The following is a 21,489-nucleotide window of genomic DNA, read 5'->3' as shown; positions in this document are numbered from 1 at the left end:
GATGTTGTTCCCACCAATGGGTTTCGCACAGACTGGGGCCTGTTCTGCATCCCACCATTTTCATCGCTTTCTGCAAGATCCCTTGGGAGTCACTTGGAAAACAGGAATGTAAGGTGGGAATGCCCCCTTCTCAATCATTGCGCTTACTATCAGTAGCATATCTACTGCAGTTATAACCAGATACAATTAGTGTTCATTCTATCATGAAGCACATGCCAGTTTTCAATATTGTTTTGAATTTTTCAGTGCCCTATGTTGAGATTTCAGTAAAAGGAATAATAAACTTGGCAAAATTGACAATTGGAAGCTTATTTGTTGCACAGCAAAACTAATGTGATCAGCTTAATTCTACAGAAGAAGCAAGAGCATCAAAATGATATCAGGTGGTTGAAATGCTTGATAGAAAGAATACACAGAGCCATCAGAAACATTTCTGTCTTTGGCTCAGCAGATATTGCATTCCAGCACTTAACCCCCAAACTCTAGGACACAGCTCCAGTGCAGCAGCGCTCCATTTTTGGAGGTGCAGTCATTGGAGGCAAGATCGTAAAGCAAAGCCCTACCTGCTTGTTCACATTGGCAATATTTGAAGGGTAGTGGAAATCTGGAACTCTCTCCCCCAAAAGCTGTTGAAGCTGGGAGTCAATTCAAAATTTTTGCGTGGTAAGGGTATTAAAAGTTATGGAAACAAGGCAGGTAGATAGAGTTACGATACAGGTCAGCCATGAGTAATTGAATCACGGACCAGGTATGATGAGCTGAATAACCTACTTATGTTTCATCCTATGTTCCTAAGAAGTGGGGCAGTTGTTCCAGTCTCCTATAGTTCCACCCTAAAGCACCACCCCAAAAGTATTATTGTTGTTTGTGGGATTTGTCATGCACCAAGATGTTTATCGAGTTTGACAATGTCAAAGTTTCAAAATGTAATTCATTGACACGTGAATCACTTTGGAATATTTCTGAAAGGCTTGAAATGGGGTGGTGGAGAGCAAAGACAATTGGAAAAGGATTTCAGTACCAAATGTTGGACAGGTTGTCTAACCTAGCATTTGGAAATGAGTCTTATTTCTTTCTAGCAACATGAAGATAAATGTAAAATGTGAAATTGTGGCAATTGTCTTGGCAATGAATATGTTAATAATCCATTATAATTCACCTAACCTGAAAAAAATGGCTTGTTTAAATAATCATGTCGTTCTGCATCAGTCGCTGAAAATAACACTCCGACAATCTGCTCGAACCTGCTTCCTAACGCCCGCTGATTTCTGCACAATACACTGACATTCTCACCATCACCTTTCAAAGTCACAGAAACATCCAATTTCTGTCGCCAGAAATTTTCCACCTTATTTTTGCTGTTGCCATAAATAATATTATAGAAGCCTAACCTTTACTTTTTGCCTAACACTGCAGCACAAAAGAAAGGGTTTCAAGGATTTAAAATGTGTGTGCATGTGTTAATGAAATAAAAAAAAAAGAATCTCCCATGGAGCACGGAATAGATAGCAGCAAGCTTTATCTATGAAACTCTGCAAGGTGCATGGGCCCATTAATATTTAACAGCTTTCCTTTGGGATTTGTGCAGTAAATTCCAAAAAAAGAATGCCATTGAAATATGTATTACTTCCTTGGAAATGGTGCTTTGGTGATAATACACAAGGCTGCAATGACAAGATTTCTTAATATTATTGTAATTTAAAGATGAAACATGATGGGCTTTCCAGCTGTAGTCACAACTGCATTGTGCCGAAAAATAAAACAAAAAGTTAGCAGGGTATTTATCGCTTGATTTGTTACTCTGAACATGATGGCTCACCTTGTGCACAACTGCAGGAGTACTCGCCAATCATATTGACGCAAGTTGCTCCATTTTTGCAGGGATCAGAAGCACATTCATCAATGTCTGTTGAGCAGTTCTTGTCTGGATGGAAAGAAAATGAAACATTAAAACTATAAATCATGTTGAGCTGGAACAGGCAGCTAATGTCGCTTCATAGCCCATGCAGCATCAATATAGTCTGGCTTTACATGAAATGTCTGTCTACTAGATGAGGTACATACCAAGTCAACCCGTCCTCTCACTCTTGCTCTCTGTCTCTCTACATATATCGGAAATCTATTAGGACTATTAAACCCATTAGGTGCCTCTTAATCGAAGTAGTTCTGCTGTTTTGAACTTGAGGGGAGGTTTTCCTCTTGGTTGCTCAGTTCCCAAGCATAAAGACAGGGAAATGGTGACAAAGGCCTCTAATGTTGGGTCTGTGCCATTATTATTCTGCTCTGGGCTTTCATGAGTTTTCAGCTGTGGCTTAATGGATAGCACTCCTGACTCTGAGTTAGAAAGTGGTGGATTCAAGTCCTACTCCAGAGATTTCATTTCCCGGCGGAGCAGCAGGAGAAGGTAGCGACTCTTCGGTGGGTGAGTGAAGGCATCAGGAGCTGTGTTTTATAAGTAAGTACTTACTGTTTTACTTACTGTTTTCCTTGTCTTTGAGTTTCTTTTGGCGCCGGAGGAACCGGAAGCTGGTCGGCAGCGAGGACTCCTGGGTGGGTATTTTCCTTAAAGGTGCGGAGCTCCGTGGACTCGGCCTCATTTCCCGGCGGAGCAGCAGGAGAAGGTAGCGACTCTTCGGTGGGTGAGTGAAGGCATCAGGAGCTGTGTTTTAAAAGTAAGTACTTACTGTTTTACTTACTGTTTTCCTTGTCTTTGAGTTTCTTTTGGCGCCGGAGGAACCGGAAGCTGGTCGGCAGCGAGGACTCCTGGGTGGGTATTTTCCTTAAAGGTGCGGAGCTCCGTGGACTCGGCCTCATTTCCCGGCGGAGCAGCAGGAGAAGGTAGCGACTCTTCGGTGGGTGAGTGAAGGCATCAGGAGCTGTGTTTTATAAGTAAGTACTTACTGTTTTACTTACTGTTTTCCTTGTCTTTGAGTTTCTTTTGGCGCCGGAGGAACCGGAAGCTGGTCGGCAGCGAGGACTCCTGGGTGGGTATTTTCCTTAAAGGTGCGGAGCTCCGTGGACTCGGCCTCATTTCCCGGCGGAGCAGCAGGAGAAGGTAGCGACTCTTCGGTGGGTGAGTGAAGGCATCAGGAGCTGTGTTTTATAAGTAAGTACTTACTGTTTTACTTACTGTTTTCCTTGTCTTTGAGTTTCTTTTGGCGCCGGAGGAACCGGAAGCTGGTCGGCAGCGAGGACTCCTGGGTGGGTATTTTCCTTAAAGGTGCGGAGCTCCGTGGACTCGGCCTCATTTCCCGGCGGAGCAGCAGGAGAAGGTAGCGACTCTTCGGTGGGTGAGTGAAGGCATCAGGAGCTGTGTTTTATAAGTAAGTACTTACTGTTTTACTTACTGTTTTCCTTGTCTTTGAGTTTCTTTTGGCGCCGGAGGAACCGGAAGCTGGTCGGCAGCGAGGACTCCTGGGTGGGTATTTTCCTTAAAGGTGCGGAGCTCCGTGGACTCGGCCTCATTTCCCGGCGGAGCAGCAGGAGAAGGTAGCGACTCTTCGGTGGGTGAGTGAAGGCATCAGGAGCTGTGTTTTATAAGTAAGTACTTACTGTTTTACTTACTGTTTTCCTTGTCTTTGAGTTTCTTTTGGCGCCGGAGGAACCGGAAGCTGGTCGGCAGCGAGGACTCCTGGGTGGGTATTTTCCTTAAAGGTGCGGAGCTGAGTAAACCCGAGGCACTACACATGTAGTGTCTCCCACCCATCCTCCTCCTCTAACCTAATAATAAGACCCTTTTTACCCTCCTCCTCTAGCCAAAAAGGACTGAACAGGTAAGCTATTTACTGTTTTTGTTAATATCTATAGTTGTACTTAACTAAGGGGTAATTGAATAAAAGAAATGGCAGCCAGTGTAGTGTCTTGCTCCTCCTGCAGAATGTTCGAGGTGAGGGAAACCTCCGGTGGCCCTGCCGACTTCACCTGCTGGAAGTGCATCCGTCTCCAGCTCCTATCAGACCGTGTTAGGGAATTGGAGCTGGAGCTGGATGAACTGAGGATCATTCGGGAAGCTGAGGGGTTGATAGATAGAAGCTACACGGAGGTCGTTACTCCACAAATCAAAGGCAGCTGGGTAACAGTTAGAGGTGGGAAGAGGTCAGTGCAGGGATCTCCTGTGGTCGTTCCCCTCAACAACAAGTATACAGTTTTAGATACTGTTGGGGGGGACGGCCTATCGGGGGCAGGCTGCAGTGACCGGGCCTCTGGCACGGGGTCCTGCACTGTGGCTCAGAAGGGAAGGAGGGAGAATGGGAGAGCACTAGTCATCGGGGACTCGATGGTGAGGAGTACGGACAGGCGGTTCTGTGGGCGCAGGCGACACGCACGGATGGTTTGTTGCCTCCCTGGTGCCAGGGTCCGTGATGTTTGTGATCGCGTCTTCAGGATCCTTAAAGGGGAGGGGGAGCAGCCAGAGGTCGTGGTGCACATTGGCACCAACGACGTAGGAAGGAAGGGTGGCACAGATGTTAGAAGTGAGTTTAGGGAGTTAGGCTGGAAGCTGAAAGCTCGGACGGACAGAGTTGTTATCTCTGGTTTGTTGCCGGCGCCACGTGATAGTGAGGCTAGGAATAGGGAGAGAGCACAGCTGAACACGTGGCTGCAGGAATGGTGTAGGAGGGAGGGCTTCCAGTTCTTGGATAATTGGACTGCATTCTGGGGAAGATGGGACCTGTTCAAACAGGACGGGCTGCATCTGAACCAGAGGGGCACCAATATCCTGGGAGGGAGGTTTGCTAGTACTGTTCGGGAGGGTTTAAACTAGTTTGGGAGGGGGATGGGAACCGGACTTGTAATCCAGGGACCAGTGGGTCCACTCAGAAAGACAAAGAGTGTAGTGAGGTATTGGGGAAGGTAGCACTGTCACAGAGGACAGATGGGCACGGAGAAGGGTTAAAGTGCGTATACTTCAACGCAAGAAGCATCAGGAATAAGGTGAGTGAATTGAAGGCGTGGATGGGCACTTGGGACTACGATGTTGTGGCCATCACTGAAACGTGGATAGGTGAGGGGGAGGAATGGTTTTTGGAGGTACCTGGTTATAGATGTTTTCATAAGATTAGGAATGGTGGTAAAAGAGGTGGGGGGGTGGCATTGTTAGTTAGAAATAGTGTAACAACTGCTGAAAGAATTTTCGAGGAGGATCTGCCGACTGAGGCACTGTGGGTTGAGGTCAGGAACAGGAAAGGAGCAGTCACCTTGATGGGAGTTTTCTATAGGCCCCCCAATAGCAGCAGGGAGGTGGAAGAGCAGATTGGGAAACAGATTTTGGAAAGGAGCAGAAGTCACAGGGTAGTAATTATGGGGGATTTCAACTTCCCAAATATTGATTGGCAACTCTTTAGATCGAATAGTTTGGATGGGGTAGTGTTTGTGCAGTATGTCCAGGAAGCTTTTCTGACTCAGTATGTAGACTGCCCGACCAGAGGGGAGGCAATATTGGATTTGGTACTAGGTAATGAACCAGGGCAAGTGATAGAGCTGTTGGTGGGCGAGCACTTTGGAGATAGTGATCACAATTCTGTAGCATTCACTGTGGTAATGGAGAGGGATAGGTATGTGCAACAGGGCAAGGTTTACAATTGGGGGAAGGGTAGATATGATGCTGTCAGGCAGGAACTGAGGAGCATAAGTTGGGAGCATATGCTGGCAGGGAAGGGCACGGTCGAAATGTGGAACTTTTTCAAGGAGCAGATAGTAGGGGCCATTGATAAGCATGTCCCTGTCAGACAGGGAAGGGATGGTCATGTGAGGGAACCGTGGTTGACAAGAGAGGTTGAGAGTCTTGTTAGGAAGAAGAAGGATGCGTATATAAAGTTGAGGAAAAAGGGCACAGGCATAGCTCTGGAGGGATACAAGATGGCCAGGAAGGATCTGAAGAAAGGGATTAGGAGAGCTAAGAGAGGGCATGAAAAATGCTTGGCGGGTAGGATAAAAGAAAACCCCAAGGCCTTTTACGCGTATGTCAGAAATATGAGGATGACTAGGGGGACCGTAGGTCCGGTCAAGGACAATAGCGGGAGACTGTGTGTTGAGCCGGAAGAGATAAGTGAGGTTTTGAATGAGTACTTCTCTTCGGTATTTACGAATGAGAAGGGGTGTATTACTGAAGAGGACGGTGGGAAGCAGACTGGTAAGCTCGAGGAAGTGCTCGTTAGGAGGGAAGATGTGTTGGGGTTTTTGAATAACTTGAAGATAGACAAGTCTCCCGGGCCTGACGGGGTATATCCAAGGATGTTATGGGAAGCAAGGGATGAAATTGCAGAGCCGCTGGCAATGATCTTTTCATCTTCTCTGCTGACGGGGGTGGTACCAGGTGATTGGAGGGTGGCAAATGTTGTGCCCCTGTTCAAGAAAGGGAATAGGAACAACCCTGGGAATTACAGGCCAGTTAGTCTTACTTCGGTGGTAGGCAAGTTGATGGAAAAGGTGCTGAGGGATAGGATTTCTGAGCATCTGGAAAGACACTGCTTGATTCGGGACAGTCAGCACGGTTTTGTGAGGGGTAGGTCTTGCCTCACAAGCCTGATTGAATTCTTTGAGCAGGTGACCAAGCAAGTGGATGAGGGTAAACCAGTGGATGTGGTGTACATGGATTTTAGTAAGGCATTTGATAAGGTCCCCCATGGTAGACTTATGGAGAAAGTCAGGAGGCATGGGATAGTGGGGAATGTGGCCAATTGGATTAAGAATTGGCTAACTGATAGAAGGCAGAGAGTGGTCTTAGATGGTAAATACTCAGCCTGGAGCCCAGTTACCAGTGGCGTGCCGCAGGGATCAGTTCTGGGTCCTCTCCTGTTTGTGATTTTTATTAACGACTTGGATGAGGAAGTCGAAGGGTGGGTCAGTAAATTTGCAGATGATACAAAGGTTGGTGGAGTTGTGGATACCGAGGAGGGCTATTGTCGTCTGCAAAGGGACTTGGATAGGTTGCAGTGCTGGGCTGAAAAGTGGCAGATGGAGTTTAACCCTGAAAAGTGTGAGGTCGTCCATTTTGGAAGGACAAACATGAATGCAAAATACTGGGTTAACGGTAGGGTTCTTGGGCATGTGGAGGAGCAGAGAGACCTTGGGGTCTATGTGCATAGATCATTGAAAGTTGCAACTCAAGTGGATAGGGCTGTGAAGAAGGCATATGGGGTGTTAGCGTTCATTAGCAGAGGGATTGAATTTAAGAGCCGTGAGGTGATGATGCAGCTGTACAGGACCTTGGTAAGGCCTCATTTGGAGTACTGTGTGCAGTTCTGGTCGCCTCATTTTAGGAAGGATGTGGAAGCCTTGGAGAGGGTGCAGAGGAGATTTACCAGGATGTTGCCTGGAATGGAGAATAAGTCTTACGAGGAAAGGCTGAACATTCTAGGCCTCTTCTCATTAGAAAGGAGAAGGATGAGGGGTGACATGATAGAGGTTTATAAGATGATCAGGGGAATAGATAGGGTAGACAGTCAGAAACTTTTTCCCCGGGTGGAGCAAAGCGTTACAAGGGGTCATAAATTTAAGGTGAAGGGTGGGAGATATAAGGGGGATGTCAGGGGAAGGTTCTTTACCCAGAGAGTGGTCGAGGCATGGAATGCCTTGCCCGGGGAAGTTGTTGAGTCAGAAACTTTAGGGACTTTCAAAAGGCTTTTGGATAGGTATATGGATAAAGGAGAATGATGGGGTATAGATTAAATTGTCCTTGACAGAGGACAAAGGATCGGCACAACATCGTGGGCCGAAGGGCCTGTTCTGTGCTGTATTTTTCTATGTTCTATGTTCTATGTTCTATTTCAGCACAAACTCTAGGCTAATGCTCTAGTCAGTACTGAGGGACTGCTCTGCTGCACTGCAAGAGGTGCCAGCTTTTGGATGAGACATTAAACCAAAAAAAAATCAAAGAGAAACAGAGGAATTCTCAGACCAACATTTGACCCTTAATCAGTATCACCAAAACTGATTATCTGGTCATTATCACATTGTTGTTTGTGGGATCTTGCTGTGTGCAAACTGGCTGCTCTGTTTCCTACTTCTTTGGCCTCCTTATCTCGAGAGACAATGGATAAGCGTCTGGAGGTGGTCAGTGGTTTGTGAAGCAGTGCCTGGAGTGGCTATAAAGGCCAATTCCTACATTACCACAATAACTACACTTCACAATTGGCTGTAAAGCACTTTGGGATGTCCTGAGATTGTGAAAGACACTACAGGAGTGCAAGTCTTTCCTTTCTTCTTTCTTTCCTCAAGCAATGTAACTGGACCTTGAGTCTAGAACCAGTGTAGAGCCAGTATAACCACTGCAATGATTGAGGAGGGGGCATTCCCAGTCTCCCACTGTCCATTCCTGTTTTGTCAACTCAAGTGTGTCTCTAGAAATGTGCTTTTGGAGCTTGCATTTGGACTCCCATGGACCAAAGATGGAGTGAAACAGCTATTAGAGTTCTTTTATCTTTTTAGGGATCACATTTCCAGTATTCAGGATTTTCTTTCACCTACATGCATTTATATACAGATATACACATGTATAAATGTACATGTGTACATTTCGTTTTTATTGAGAAACCTACATTGAGGGCCAGAGCCCAGAGAGCTGGACAATATCAGGACAGAAGAGAGTGAGGGAAAAAATGTGATGAACAAAGAATCAAGAAGTAATGGTTAGGCGGGATAGATTGTAGGAGGGGAGAAAAGATTAAGGGAGTTAACACTCCGACAATCTGCTCGAACCTACTTCCTAGCACCTGCAGATTTCTGCACAATACATTGAAATTTTCACCGTCACCTTTCAAAGTCGCAGAAACATCCAATTTCTGTCGCCAGGAATTTTCCACCTTTATTCTGTTGTTGCCATAAATAATATTATAGAAGCCTAAACTTTATTTTTTGCCTCACACTGCAGCACAAAAGAAAGTGTTTCAAGGATTTCAAATGTGTGTGCATGTGTTAATGAAATAAAAAAAAGAATCTCCCATGGAGTGTCTTTCTAACACAAACATATAAAGTGCCATAACTTGGGCTCAAATTATACCATCGCAAACCCATTAGTTGCAAATTTATAAAGGGCCAATAAGGCAGATTGCTTTATTTGTACAACAAACTTTTATTTTTGGAGTATTATTTGACAGAACATAGACAACTGCCTCACAGATTTAAGACTAGTGGTTGCCAAGAGCCCAAAGGTTTGTGTCAGGCCAACTGGCATGCCTACAGCCTAAGTGACAATTGATTAAATAAAGGTTAGCTTTGGTTGCGGTTTTGCCCATATTTTGTATTGACATATTTCTTAGAAGCTGTTTGAGACAATGCTGAGGTTTTACCATAAAGCGTTTTCTGATATACCTTCAGTATTGAAGTGTTCTAAAAGTATAGCACTACAGAACTTATTATTCAGCCATCTCTATATAAATGCACACAGGGAAAGGAAGCCTAATAAGAATTCAGCTACTTATCATGTCTCTGAACCACAACATGAAAAACAGCACATAATTGGCTGACCGACCTGAGTGTGAGTTGTTCAGCACATCAGAAGTGTGCTGTGTTCAGGGAAGTAATGAAGTCCTGAGAGTCCCTACTGATGCTCCCTACAATTAAAAAGTAAATCTCTGGAGCTGCTGGAGGTTCTCTTATAGGTGCAGATCTCTGACAAACCCTTGAAGATCTCAGCAATCCTCCAATTCTGGCTTTTGCACTGCAATGTAACTGAATATCAGGTGCTGAGTATAACAGGTGGCTGATCTGATGTTGTCCGTTTTGAGATAAACTTCTACCTCCAGAGGTGAAAAATCTCAGGATATAAACCCAGTATCTGTAAAAGGGACCATAAATCTATTGGATTGTCATAGATCACTAATGTCCTGTTATTCTTGCTCGATCTGACCGATATGTGAATCCAGTCCCACATCAATGTAATGGATTCTTGCAAGCCACCGACATTAAAAAAAAGACTTACATTCATATAGTGCCTTTCCCAACCTCAGGGCATTCCAAAGCACTTTATAAGCAATGGGTTATTTTTTGAAGTGTAATCACTGTTGTAATGTAGGGAAATGTGGCAGCCAATTTGTACACAGCAAGCTCCCAGAAAAAGCAATGAGATAAATTACTAGATAATTTGGTTTCGATGTTGGGTGAATGATAAATATTGACTAGGATACTGGCAGAACAACCCTGGTCTTCAAAATAGTGCTATGGAATCTTTTACATCCACCTGAGAGGGCTGTTGAGCCTTGGTTTAACATTTCATCCAATGGACAGCACCTCTGACAGTGCAGCAGTTCTTTAGTGCTGCACTGGGAATGTTAGCTTATTCATGTAGTACTGTGTGCTCAAGTCTCTGGAGTGGGATTTAAACGCACAAGCTTTGGACTCTAAGGTGAGAGTGCTACCCACTGAGCCACAGCTGATGATAGGAGTGTATAATAAATGTTCGCCTGGTTAGTGACATCCACATCCTGAAAATGAATGATAATTTTTTTTAAAGTCCAACAGTCATCTGTATGTAATTTACATTGTTGCTTTTCAGGCACAGTAAGGTTCAACTACCTGAAAATGCAGACAGGAAATTCTGCTGCAGTGTTATTCAGGTGAAGGACAGCAAAAAAGGATGTTTCCTGTGCATAGCATCACTTCCCAAGTGCTAAACCCAGGAAAATCATCCTTACTGTATGATTGTGCTGCTGACTTTGTAACTCCTTGTAGCTTCCTGAAATTTAAGGGAATGTACAGTACAGAGGCAGGAGATGGAAAGTTTTAATAGTCCCAGGATTCCCCAATTGCAACATTGCCACCGAAATGATGGCACAGGCTGGTCAGCTATTCTAAAACCTGTGCCACCTACATCTTGTCTGCTCAAATGCTGAGGAATGGAAACACAAGTAAGTCATAAGAGGAAAGGGCAATGAATTACCAGGCAAGAGGGCGCCCATTAACCAGCATGAGAGAGGGCACGAAAAGAAACTATCACAAACAAAGAGAGAACGAAATAAAGTTTAAAATGCGAGTAGAGTCTGCAGAGAGAGGAAAGAAACACCAATACAAAGAAAAGTAAAACTGATCAGATACAAACAGCAAAATAGGATAAAACTGCAGCAGTGAGACAAAGTTAACACCAGTGTGAAGACAGCACAAAGCAAGATAAAGGATTAAGAGAAGGCGATACACAGCAAGTGAAACCAATGGATCAGAGATCCACTCCAGGAAAAGGACATTATTCCAACAGTTCCAAATAAGTACAAGGAAGCATCAATCTTAAAATTGAAAATGCTCCTGTAAAGGGGCGGCACAGTGGCGCAGTGGTTAGCACCGCAGCCTCACAGCTCCAGCGACCCGGGTTCGATTCTGGGTACTGCCTGTGTGGAGTTTGCAAGTTCTCCCTGTGTCTGCGTGGGTTTCCTCCGGGTGCTCCGGTTTCCTCCCACAGCCAAAGACTTGCAGGTTAATAGGTAAATTGGCCATTGTAAATTGCCCCTAGCGTAGGTAGATCGTAGGAGAATAGTGGGGATGTGATAGGGAATATGGGATTAATGCAGGATTAGTATAAATGGGTGGTTGTTGGTCGGCACAGACTCGGTGGGCTGAAGGGCCTGTTTCAGTGCTGTATCTCTAAATAAATAAAAAATAAAAAAGCACCTTGGGATAGTTCACTACATTAAAGGCATGGTAGAGATACAAGTGCCTATAAAGTTGTGTTGGAATTCAGGGAACAGAGCGCCAGTCGCCTTCCCGACACCTTCCAATTTAATCCAGAGCGGGAAGTTCTGGCTGCCGGGCCGAAGATCGCAGTGGGGCATCAGGCGGTGATGTGAGCTTAATTAAATCAATCATTTTAATTTATTTAAATATTTAAATTGGAGTTCGCCCTCTCCCGGAGGCATTTTCCGCCTCACCCCGCCCCACCCTGCCACGAAACCTGACATCGCGGAGTCGGCAAAATCCAGGCCACTGTCTCCTTTAAAAGTTGCAATGACCTGTCTCCTGAGGCCACCGCCCACCTCTGTTAAAACCGGAAGTGGGAGGGGTTGAAGCAAGTTGGATTTCTGTTTCAGATTTTACACTTTTGGGCCTCTTGCCGGATCTAAACTCATCAATTTAGGGGGATTAAAATTTGAGTTGGAGCTGGTACAATGTGTCTTGATTTTGACATGGTGGGAACATGGAGGAAATGAATAGCACGAGAATAGCTATTCATTTGCATCCTGAGACAGACAAGAGGTGAAAGTGTATTGCCACACGAACCATAATTACACGAATAAAACAGAGAGGTGAGAGAAAGATTGTTCATCAGACAACGAGGTTTTTCCCATCTCAGAGTGTGAGAGGTGCTATCAGATAAATAGCCAAGTACTCCAAGCTCTCATACACCACAAATGTGAGTATGTAATCCTATCGCGACATGCAGAACTGCAATTGATTTAAATGCTGCGTAAAATATCTTGGACAAAGAATCAGGCAAGCTTCCTCCAAAGTTTGTAACAATTCTACATCAATTTAGCATTAACATTACTTCTGAATATTTTAGGCAATCTGCCTAGCCTTATTTTCTCAGTTTAGAATGGCCTGTTTCTGCTTTTCAGGCAGACCTTTGAAAATAGTGAGCAGCTCTTCACAGATACCCTTCAAATACAACTCTATTATAGAATTTTACAGCACATAAGGAGGCCATTTGTCCATCGTGCCTGTGCTGGCTCTTTGAACGAGCTATCTAATTAGTCCCACTCCCTTTCCCCGCAGTCCTGCAAATTTCCCCCCGTCATGTATTAATCTAATTCCCGACAGAATCTGCTTCTACCGGCCTCTCAGACAACGCATTCCAGATATTGTTCTGTGACCTTTCTAACACTACTGCCATACAGCATTGCTGCCATTGCTGGATTGATTAAAATCAGGGCTGCTCAAGAGGCCAGAAGAAGAAGAGTTCAGAGATCTCAGAGGGTTGTGGGACTGGAGGAAATTATAGAAATAGGGGAGATGACACAGCATGCAACACAGTGTGTTATAGGTAGTCTTAATCTCTGAATCTCAGCCACGAAGAATGCTGAATTTTCCTTAGGTATGGTTAATAGTCATTAATAGTGCTTATTTTTAAAATAAAATGCACCGATCCATGATTTTGATAAGGTGATAGAATTTAAAAATATGTTATGTAACAGGTTATTTTTCCCCAGATGTCATGGTTTTTAAGGATTTGTAATTCTGCAATAAACCTCTCAGGTGATAATTACATTAAATGAGTCAAGTTGAAGTGCAGACTCCATAATATTACGACCTGGTGAGAAGGGGTCTGGAGGGGGGGGGGGGGGGAGGTGGGGGGTTCCCTCTCAGCCTTTGCCTGGTTTAACTGTGACAGGGTTTAATTTGAAAACACTGTGTTTTTATCTCCCCCTTAGTGAATCCTTGTTCATTGCTCCAATTGTAAGGCAAAGAAATCAGACAGGTTTCCTTCGATTTAAACAAGAAAGGTAGAAATTTATTAATCTTAAACTCTAATCCAGTTAACGATTATGAATATACAACATGACCACGTTAGCATGCATGCGCGATAAACACACACGCCGATTGAGCGAAAAAAAGTAAAAGGAATAAAGGGGAAAAGTTTGAGGCAATATCTGGTAGTTACAGTCCTTTAGGTTCCATGTGCAGTGTTTGGTTGCCGGTAAGTCTTGCAATTCGTTGGGGCCCAGTTCACGCTTCAACTTGTTCCGATGTGGGACTCTTTTCTCTCTTGAGGTTTACGTGTCTTCTGTGGGTCCAGTGACCTGGGAGAAAGCGAGAGAGGGAGACAGCCAGGCGAGAAACTTGCTTGTTTCAGCTTTAGTTGCATACTGCCTTCTGTATTCAAACTGTCCTGTGGCTAGATCAGAAAAATCTGGACCAGCCAGTTAGTCATGTGACCAGCTGGTTTAACCAGTCCTGATTGTGGATTGTGTCATCTTAGCAGGGCCTGGAATGTGCTTCCTTACACCTTCAATGTCTGGAGATCAAAATCCATTTGGGGTTAATTGGAGTGCGGAATAGTCCTTTGTCTCTACAAGTAGCATCTCTTAGTATGCAAATGTCCTTCCAGCCTGGTGTCTGGTGACCTTCAAGCAAATAATTTCTTCACTCCAGCAACAGTTTAAAATCAATGTTCATATGACAAAATTAATATGCCTCATTCTTGGCAAGTGGGGATCTGCATGACAACAGACATAACTTGCAATTAAGAAGAAGAATGGAAACTGTCACAGCTACAACATCAAATATCTACTGGTCCAGTAAATCAGGATGCAGTAACTTTGGAAGATTAGATATGGTGAGATACATATTCCCCAGCAGAAATGGTAAAACTCTGAAGAAACAGTGAATCCTCAGAATTACAGTTTGCCTGCAGTTACAACTGCCTATATTCAGTGCTAGCAAAATTTATCTGCAAAATCTTTACTTGCTCCCACCCCCCAACGTTCCTCCAATTTTCACCGCTTCTCACGATGGGGATTCTTCCCCAGGTTCTGACCTCTCCACTATCTCGCCCAACCATTCACACGTGCAAGCTTCCACAGCAAATGTTGATAGATGATTTGACTATATTCGGATCCCATCCTGTCCTCACCCAACATCCACTCCTGTGCACATTGAAACACAAGTTAGCGGAGAGTGCCCAGGAGTGGGAATCAGGTCTGGTTCTTCTCCTCTCTAGCTTAGAAACTCTGGCATCAGTTATAGTGTTCCCATCATTACTCAGCTAAAATCAGCTAACTCAACACAGATGAGCGATCTTCCTTATCTATAAATATCAGCATCAAACTATGGAATATATTTACCAATCAAGGAAGAAAGAATTTGCATTTATAGAACATTTCCACGACCTCAGGATGTCCCAATGTGTTTTACAGCCAATTAAGTACTTTTGAAGTGTAGTCACTGTCACAGAATCACTGAACTATTACAGGACAGAAGGAGGCCATTCGTGTCTGCACTAGCTCCCTGAATGAGCAATTCAATCAGTGCCATTCCTCTGCTTTCTCCCCAAAACCCTGCACATTCATCCCTTTCAGATAACAGCCTAATTCTCTTTTGAATGCCTCAATTGAACCTGCCTGCACCACACTCTCAGATACTGCACTCCAGACCTTAACCTCTCGCTGCATGAAAAGGTTTTTCCTCATGTCACTTTTGGTTCTTTTGCCAGTTACCCTAAATCTTTGCCTTCTTGTTCTTGATCCTTTCACAAGTGGGAACAGTTTCTCTCTATATATTCTGTTCAGACCCCTCATGATTTTGAATACCTCTCCTCTCAGCCATCTCTTCTCCAAGGTAAACAGTCCCAATTTATCCAATCTATTTTCATAACTGAAGTTCCTCATCCTTGGAGCAATTCTTGAGAATTTTTCCTGCAATCTCTCCGGTGCCTTCACATCTTTCCTAAAGTATGGCGCCCAGAACTGGATGCAATACTCCAGTTGAGGCCAAACTAGTGTCTTATACAAGTTCAACATAACCTCCTTGCTCTTGTTATGCCCCTATTATGCCCCTATTAATAAAGCCCAGGATACTGTATGCTTTATTGACCGCTCTCGCAACCTGTCCTGCCACCTTGAATGGCTTATGCACATACATACCTAGGTCCCTCTGCTCCCACACTCCCTTTAGAATTGTACCCTTTATTCTATGTTGTCTTTCCATGTTCTTTCTACCAAAATGAATCACTTCACATTTCTCTGCATTGAATTTCATCTGCCACTTATCCGCCCATTCCACCAACTTATCTATGTCCTTTTGGAAGTTTTACTATATCCTCCTCACAATTCACAATGCTTCCAAGTTTTATGTCATCCACAAATGTTGAAATTGTGCCCTGTACATCGAGGTCTACGTCATTAATATATATCAGGAAAAGCAAAGGTCCCAACTCTCACCAATGTAGGAAATGCAATGTAATGTAGGAAAGGCAGCAGCCAATTTGCACACAGTAAGCTTCCACAAACAGTGATGTGATAATGACCAGACAATCTGTTTTAGTGATGCTGGGTGAGGGATAAATACTGGCCAGTACACTGGGGCTGAACTCTCCTTCTCTTCTTCCATTTAATGCCATGAGATCTTTTATGTCAACCAGAGGGCAAGACGAAACTTCGGTTTTTATGTCAATCAGAGACGGCAAGACAGGACTTCGGTTTAACGTCTCACCTGAAGGTCGACACCTCTGGCAGTGCAGTACTCCCTCAGTACTGCATCGGAGTGTCAGCATGGGTTTTGTGGTCAAGTGTTTGAAGTATTGCTTGAATCAAGAATCTTTTGACTCAGAGCTGAGAGAGTTACCCACTGAGCCATGGATGACATTGAAAGGGGAGCATGGAAATTTATCAAAATATCATTGAGGAAAAACCCCCCACATGTGAATAAATGTATATAATTGTTTAATTTTTATGAACAGTGACAGATATTTACTTCTACATTTAAACGCAATGCATTCTGTCAATGGCTCAGGATGGTTACCTAATAAGCAACTGAGCCATTAAGACCACATAGTCCCAGGTTCAAAACCCATTTTGAGCTGAGGGGTGAGACATCATACCCTGGGTTAAGGAAGAGGCCAGTGCGCTGTCTTCAGACTGGTATCCAGTGATCCTCAGCTACCATATGCATGACAAAGGCTGTTCCATTACTTTGCCTTTCCACTCAAGTTGAATTTCACCCCCACACAGAATGCAACAAAATGTTGCACGGTGTCTTTTCCGTCATTATTTAATATTACTGTACTATTTATTAAACACCAGAGGGACTAGGCTCCTTTTGTTGTATTGTGCTATGGAATGAAAAGCTGTGGAATCTTCCTCATAAATACACTAGTTATAAAGCAGTAATGGTTTAGTACAATTGTTCTTTAGTCCCATACAGAGCAAAATACAGCTGAACTCCTGACCTTGGCTCTGACGTGATGAAAGGCAGAGAACAAACCCGAAAGGTATGGAGTTCCACCAGTTGGAAATGCATATTGAAAATTACTTTCCGCGCATTCATTTTAATGCATGGAGAAAATCATTGCAAAATCATGCTTAAATTCCTGATATAAACTCCCAGTCGGTGAATCTCTGTGCACAAGTTTGTAAATTGACACTTACCCCCCCCCTTCCCCCACTAAACAGTGAAGTGGAGACAAGATGCAAGATGGAGGCAAGTTCACAATTCAAAGAAAAATGCTCAACCATAAGGGGACAAAACTGAAGATACTTCAATTCAGGATGGTGTCGCACAGCTTTTGGTGTCCAGCCTGAGAAGCAACACAGGGAGAAGCTGAGGAGGAAAGTTCCTAAGCCATCCTCATATTTCAGGGAAATTAAAAAGGCATGCAAGATAAAAGGAAGGTAATAAAGAAATAATTAAAATGCAATCAGCGAAGATGAGAAATGGTGTAGAAAGAGGGTAACTTTCTATATTAAATGGGGGTTCAATTGCTGAAGTGCCATGGGGCGCCTCTGTCATGGCTCAGTGGGCAGCACTCTCCTCTTTGGGTCAGAAGGTCATTGATTGAAGCCCCACTCCAGAAGGCTTGAGCCCAAATGTCAGCCGATATTTCAGTGCATTACTGAGGGAGTGTTGCTGAGCTGTTGTCTTTTGGATGAGACATTAAACTGAAGTCCCTTAGGTGGCTGTAAAAGAACCCCCAGAACTCTTGGAAGAAAAGCAGGGGAGCTCCTTTGGTGCCCTGTCAAATATTTATACCTCATTCAACATCACTAAAAGAGCTGATCTGGTCATTGCTCTATTTCTGTTTGTGGGAGCTGGCTAAGTGCAAATTGGCTGTCACTTTTTCTACATTGCAACAATGACTACACTTCAAAAGTATTTCATTGACAAAAGAACACAAGAAATTGGAGCAGGAGTAGACCACATGGCCCATCGAGCCTGCACTGCCATTCGATATGACCATGGCTGATCTTTGGCTTCAACTCCACTTTCCTGCCCACTTGCCATATCCCTTAAATCCCTGAGAGACCAAAAATCTATCTATCCCAGCCTTAAATATATTCAACGTTGGAGCATCCACAACCTTCTGGGGTAGAGAATTCCAAAGATTCACAACCCTTTGAGTGATGATCAGCCCCTTATCCTGAGACTGTGCACCCGTGTTTTAGATTCCCCAACAAGTGGACACAATTTCTCAGGGTCTGTCCTATCCAGCCTCTTCAGAATCTTATATGTTTCAATGAGATTGCTTCATTCTTCTAAACTCCAGAGAATTTAGGCCCAATTTACTCAGCCTCTCATCATAGGACAACCCCCTCATCCCAGGGACCAATTTAGTGAACCTTTGCTCTACTACCTCCAATGCAAGTACATCCTTTCTTAAATGTGGTGACCAAAACTGCACACAGTACTCCAGATGAGGTCTCACCAAAACCCTGTACAATTGTAGCAAGACGTCCTTATTCCTGTACTCCAATCCCCTTGCAATAAAAGCCAACATGCCATTTGCCTTCCTAATTGCTTGCTGTACGTGCAAGTTAACTTTTTGCATTCCTTGTATGAGCACACCTAAGTCTCTTTGAACATCAACACTTACAAGTTTCACACTTTTAAAAAAATATTCTGCTTTTCTATTCTTATGACCAAAATGAATAACTTCACACTTCCCTACATTATACTCCATCAGCCGTCTTGTAGCTCACTCACTTAACCTGTCTATATCTGTTTGCAGCCTCTCTGTGTCCTCCCCACAGCTTACCTTTCCACCTATCTTTGTACCATCAGCAAACTTAGATACGTTACTTTCTGTCCCTTCATCTATGCCATTAACATAGATTGTAAATAGCTAAGGCCTGTCATGCAGACACCCCACCTGCCAAGAATGAGGCATTAATTTTGTCATATGAGCATTGATTTTAAACTGTTGCTGGAGCGAGGAAATGACTTGTTAAACAGATCAGCCTTGGCTGGAAAAAACATTTGCGTACTAACAGACTGTGCTTGGAGGGACAAAGGGGATATTCCCTGCTCCAATTTAACCCACAATGGACTTTAAGCACCAGGTATTGTGTGTAAGAAGAGACAGTCCAGGGTTGGCTAAGCCAAGAGAATCCACAAACAGACGTGGTCAGAGCAGCTAGTCACATGACTAATCTGCTTGGCAACCTGGCTCTTTCTGAATTGTACAAAGAGTTTGAACTGTGAAGGACTGTTTTCCTCCTGGAAGTGAGAAGACTTCTCCTCTCTGCTCCCATCTCCTTCTCAAAAGTCTCTGGACCCATTGAGGACATATGAACTTCAAGAGAGAAAAGTCTCCTACATCAAGCAAGGTTTATGAAGAATACTGGGCCCCAACGAAAAGCAAGACTTACCTACAATCAAGGACTTTACAGCAGGTTCGAAGAATAGTAACCAAAACCATCTTCAGATATTGCCTCAAACATTTCCACTTTATTTCTTCTGCTCTTCTCTGTCTCTATCTGCATGTGTGTATCACATATGCATGCAAACGTGGGTGTGTCACATATCCGTAGGCGTTAACCAAATTCGAGTTTGAGTTTAATAAAGTTCAACCTCTTCTTTAAACCTAAGAAAACCTGTTTTCCTCGTTTCTTTGCCTTATAATTGGAAGTTAGTGAGAAAGGATTCACGAAGGCGGAGCTAAAAAAAAAGGTGCGTTTAAAATTAAACCCTGCTACGGTAAGACCAGGTGAAGGCTGAAATGGAACCCTTGACCCCTTTCTCACCTGGTCGTAACAGGCCCCAGCACCAATCCTTGCGGCACTCTACTATTCACTGCCTGGCAACTTGAAAATGCCCCATTCATGCCCACTATTTGCTTCCTATCCGTTAACCAGTCCTCTATGCATGCTAATATATTACCCCCAACTCCATGATTCCTTATCTTGCCTGTTAACCTTTTGTGTGGCACCTCATTGAATGCCTTTTGAAAATTCAGGTATACTACATCTACTGGTTTCCCTTTATCTACCCTACTAGTTACATCCTCAAAAGACTCTCATAAATTTGTCAAACAGGACTTCCCTTCAGTAAAACCATGTTGCTTTGATCTAATTATACTGTGCATTGTTAAGACTTCCTTAATAATAGATTCCAGCATTTTCCCAATGACTGATGTTAGGCTAACTGGCCTGTAGTTCATTGTTTTCTATCTCCCACCTTTCTTGAAAAGTGGTGTAACATTTGCCAATTTCCAATCTGATGGGACCATTCCTGGAATCTAAGGAATTTGGAAAATCATAGCAAGCACTATCTCTGCAGCTATCTCTTTTAGAACCCTAGCATGTAGGCAATCAGGTCCCGGGGATTTGTCGGATTTTAGTCCTTTAATTTCTCCAATACTTTTTCTCTGCTGATATTAATTTCCTCACTCTTTTTAGCCTCTATCTTACCGTCTATTGACTATTTTGGGATGTCCCCAGGTTGTAAAAGGTGCCATATGAATGCAAGATCTTACTTTCAGTAAACAAATTACAAATTGTTTGGTATCATGCCAATTCAAAGAGTCTCACCTGTGAAACCCAAGGGGCAAATGCAAATGTAATCTGCCACCAGGTCCAGGCAGGTTGATTGGTTCTCACAAAATCCATAGCTGCAGTCATCAAAGTTAATTTCACAGTTCAGGCCCTCAAACCCTGTGTAAGAGAATATATTTCATTAGCTGATGTTGTGCAGTAACAACGTTACTGGACTATAATCTAGAGGCCTAAACTAATGTGCTAGAAACATGAGTTCAAGTCTGACCATTGGGGAGGAGATTTAAATGCAATTAGTTAATAAATCTAGAATAAAATGCTAGTTTCATCAAAAATGTCAGAAAAACCCATCAGGTTCACTTATGCCCTTCAGAGGAGGAAATCTGCTGTCCTGACCTGGTTTACTGTACATGTGACTCCAGGCCCACAGCCATGTGGTTGTCTTGTAACTGCTCTCTGAAATGGCCCAGCAGTTCAGGGGTAATTAAGGATGGGCAATAAATGCAAGCCTTGCCAGTGATTCTCACATCCCAAGAATGAATTAAAAAAAAATATATTATTATAAGAGAGGCATATAAGGATGGCATTACCCCTGAAATAATCAAGAGTGCCAAGCCTGCTATACTCTCAGCACTCCATGAACTGCTTTGCCTGTGCTGGGATGAGGGAGCAGTACCACAGGTCATGCGCGATGCCAATATCATCACCCTCTATAAGAACAAGGGTGACTGTGGTGACTGCAACAACTACCGTGGAATCTCCCTGCTCAGTATAGTGGGGAAAGTCTTCACTCGAGTCGTTTTAAACAGGCTCCAGAAGCTGGCTGATCATGTCCACCCTGAGGCACAGTGCTGCTTTCGAGCAGAGAGATCCACCACTGACATGCTGTTCTTGCTTCGCCAGCTACAGGAGAAATGCCGCGAACAACAGATGTCCTTCTACATTGCTTTCATAGATCTCACCAAAGCCTTTGACCTCGTCAGCAGACGTGGTCTCTTCAGACTACTAGCAAAGATCAGATGTCCACCAAAGATATTAAGTATCATCACCTCATTCCATGACAATATGAAAGGCACAA

General features: G+C 43.7%; 1 protein-coding gene across 1 annotated transcript in view; it reads right to left on the bottom strand.

Annotated features, from left to right (window-relative positions):
• Positions 1 to 21,489, bottom strand: part of LOC137366649 (protein eyes shut homolog) — a 246,479-nt gene that overhangs the window by 155,678 nt on the left and 69,312 nt on the right. The window contains exons 3-4 of the mRNA XM_068028341.1: positions 20,448 to 20,570; positions 1,820 to 1,924 (exon numbers count right to left, since the gene is read on the bottom strand). Coding sequence (XP_067884442.1) covers positions 1,820 to 1,924; positions 20,448 to 20,570 — 228 coding nt within the window. The remainder of the gene's footprint in view (positions 1 to 1,819; positions 1,925 to 20,447; positions 20,571 to 21,489) is intronic.

This window comes from Heterodontus francisci, chromosome 3 (genome assembly GCF_036365525.1).
Source record: "Heterodontus francisci isolate sHetFra1 chromosome 3, sHetFra1.hap1, whole genome shotgun sequence".
Classification (NCBI taxonomy): Eukaryota; Metazoa; Chordata; class Chondrichthyes; order Heterodontiformes; family Heterodontidae; genus Heterodontus; species Heterodontus francisci.
The sequence above is the reverse complement of the archived record's forward strand: the minus strand, read 5'-3'. Positions and strand labels throughout refer to the sequence as shown.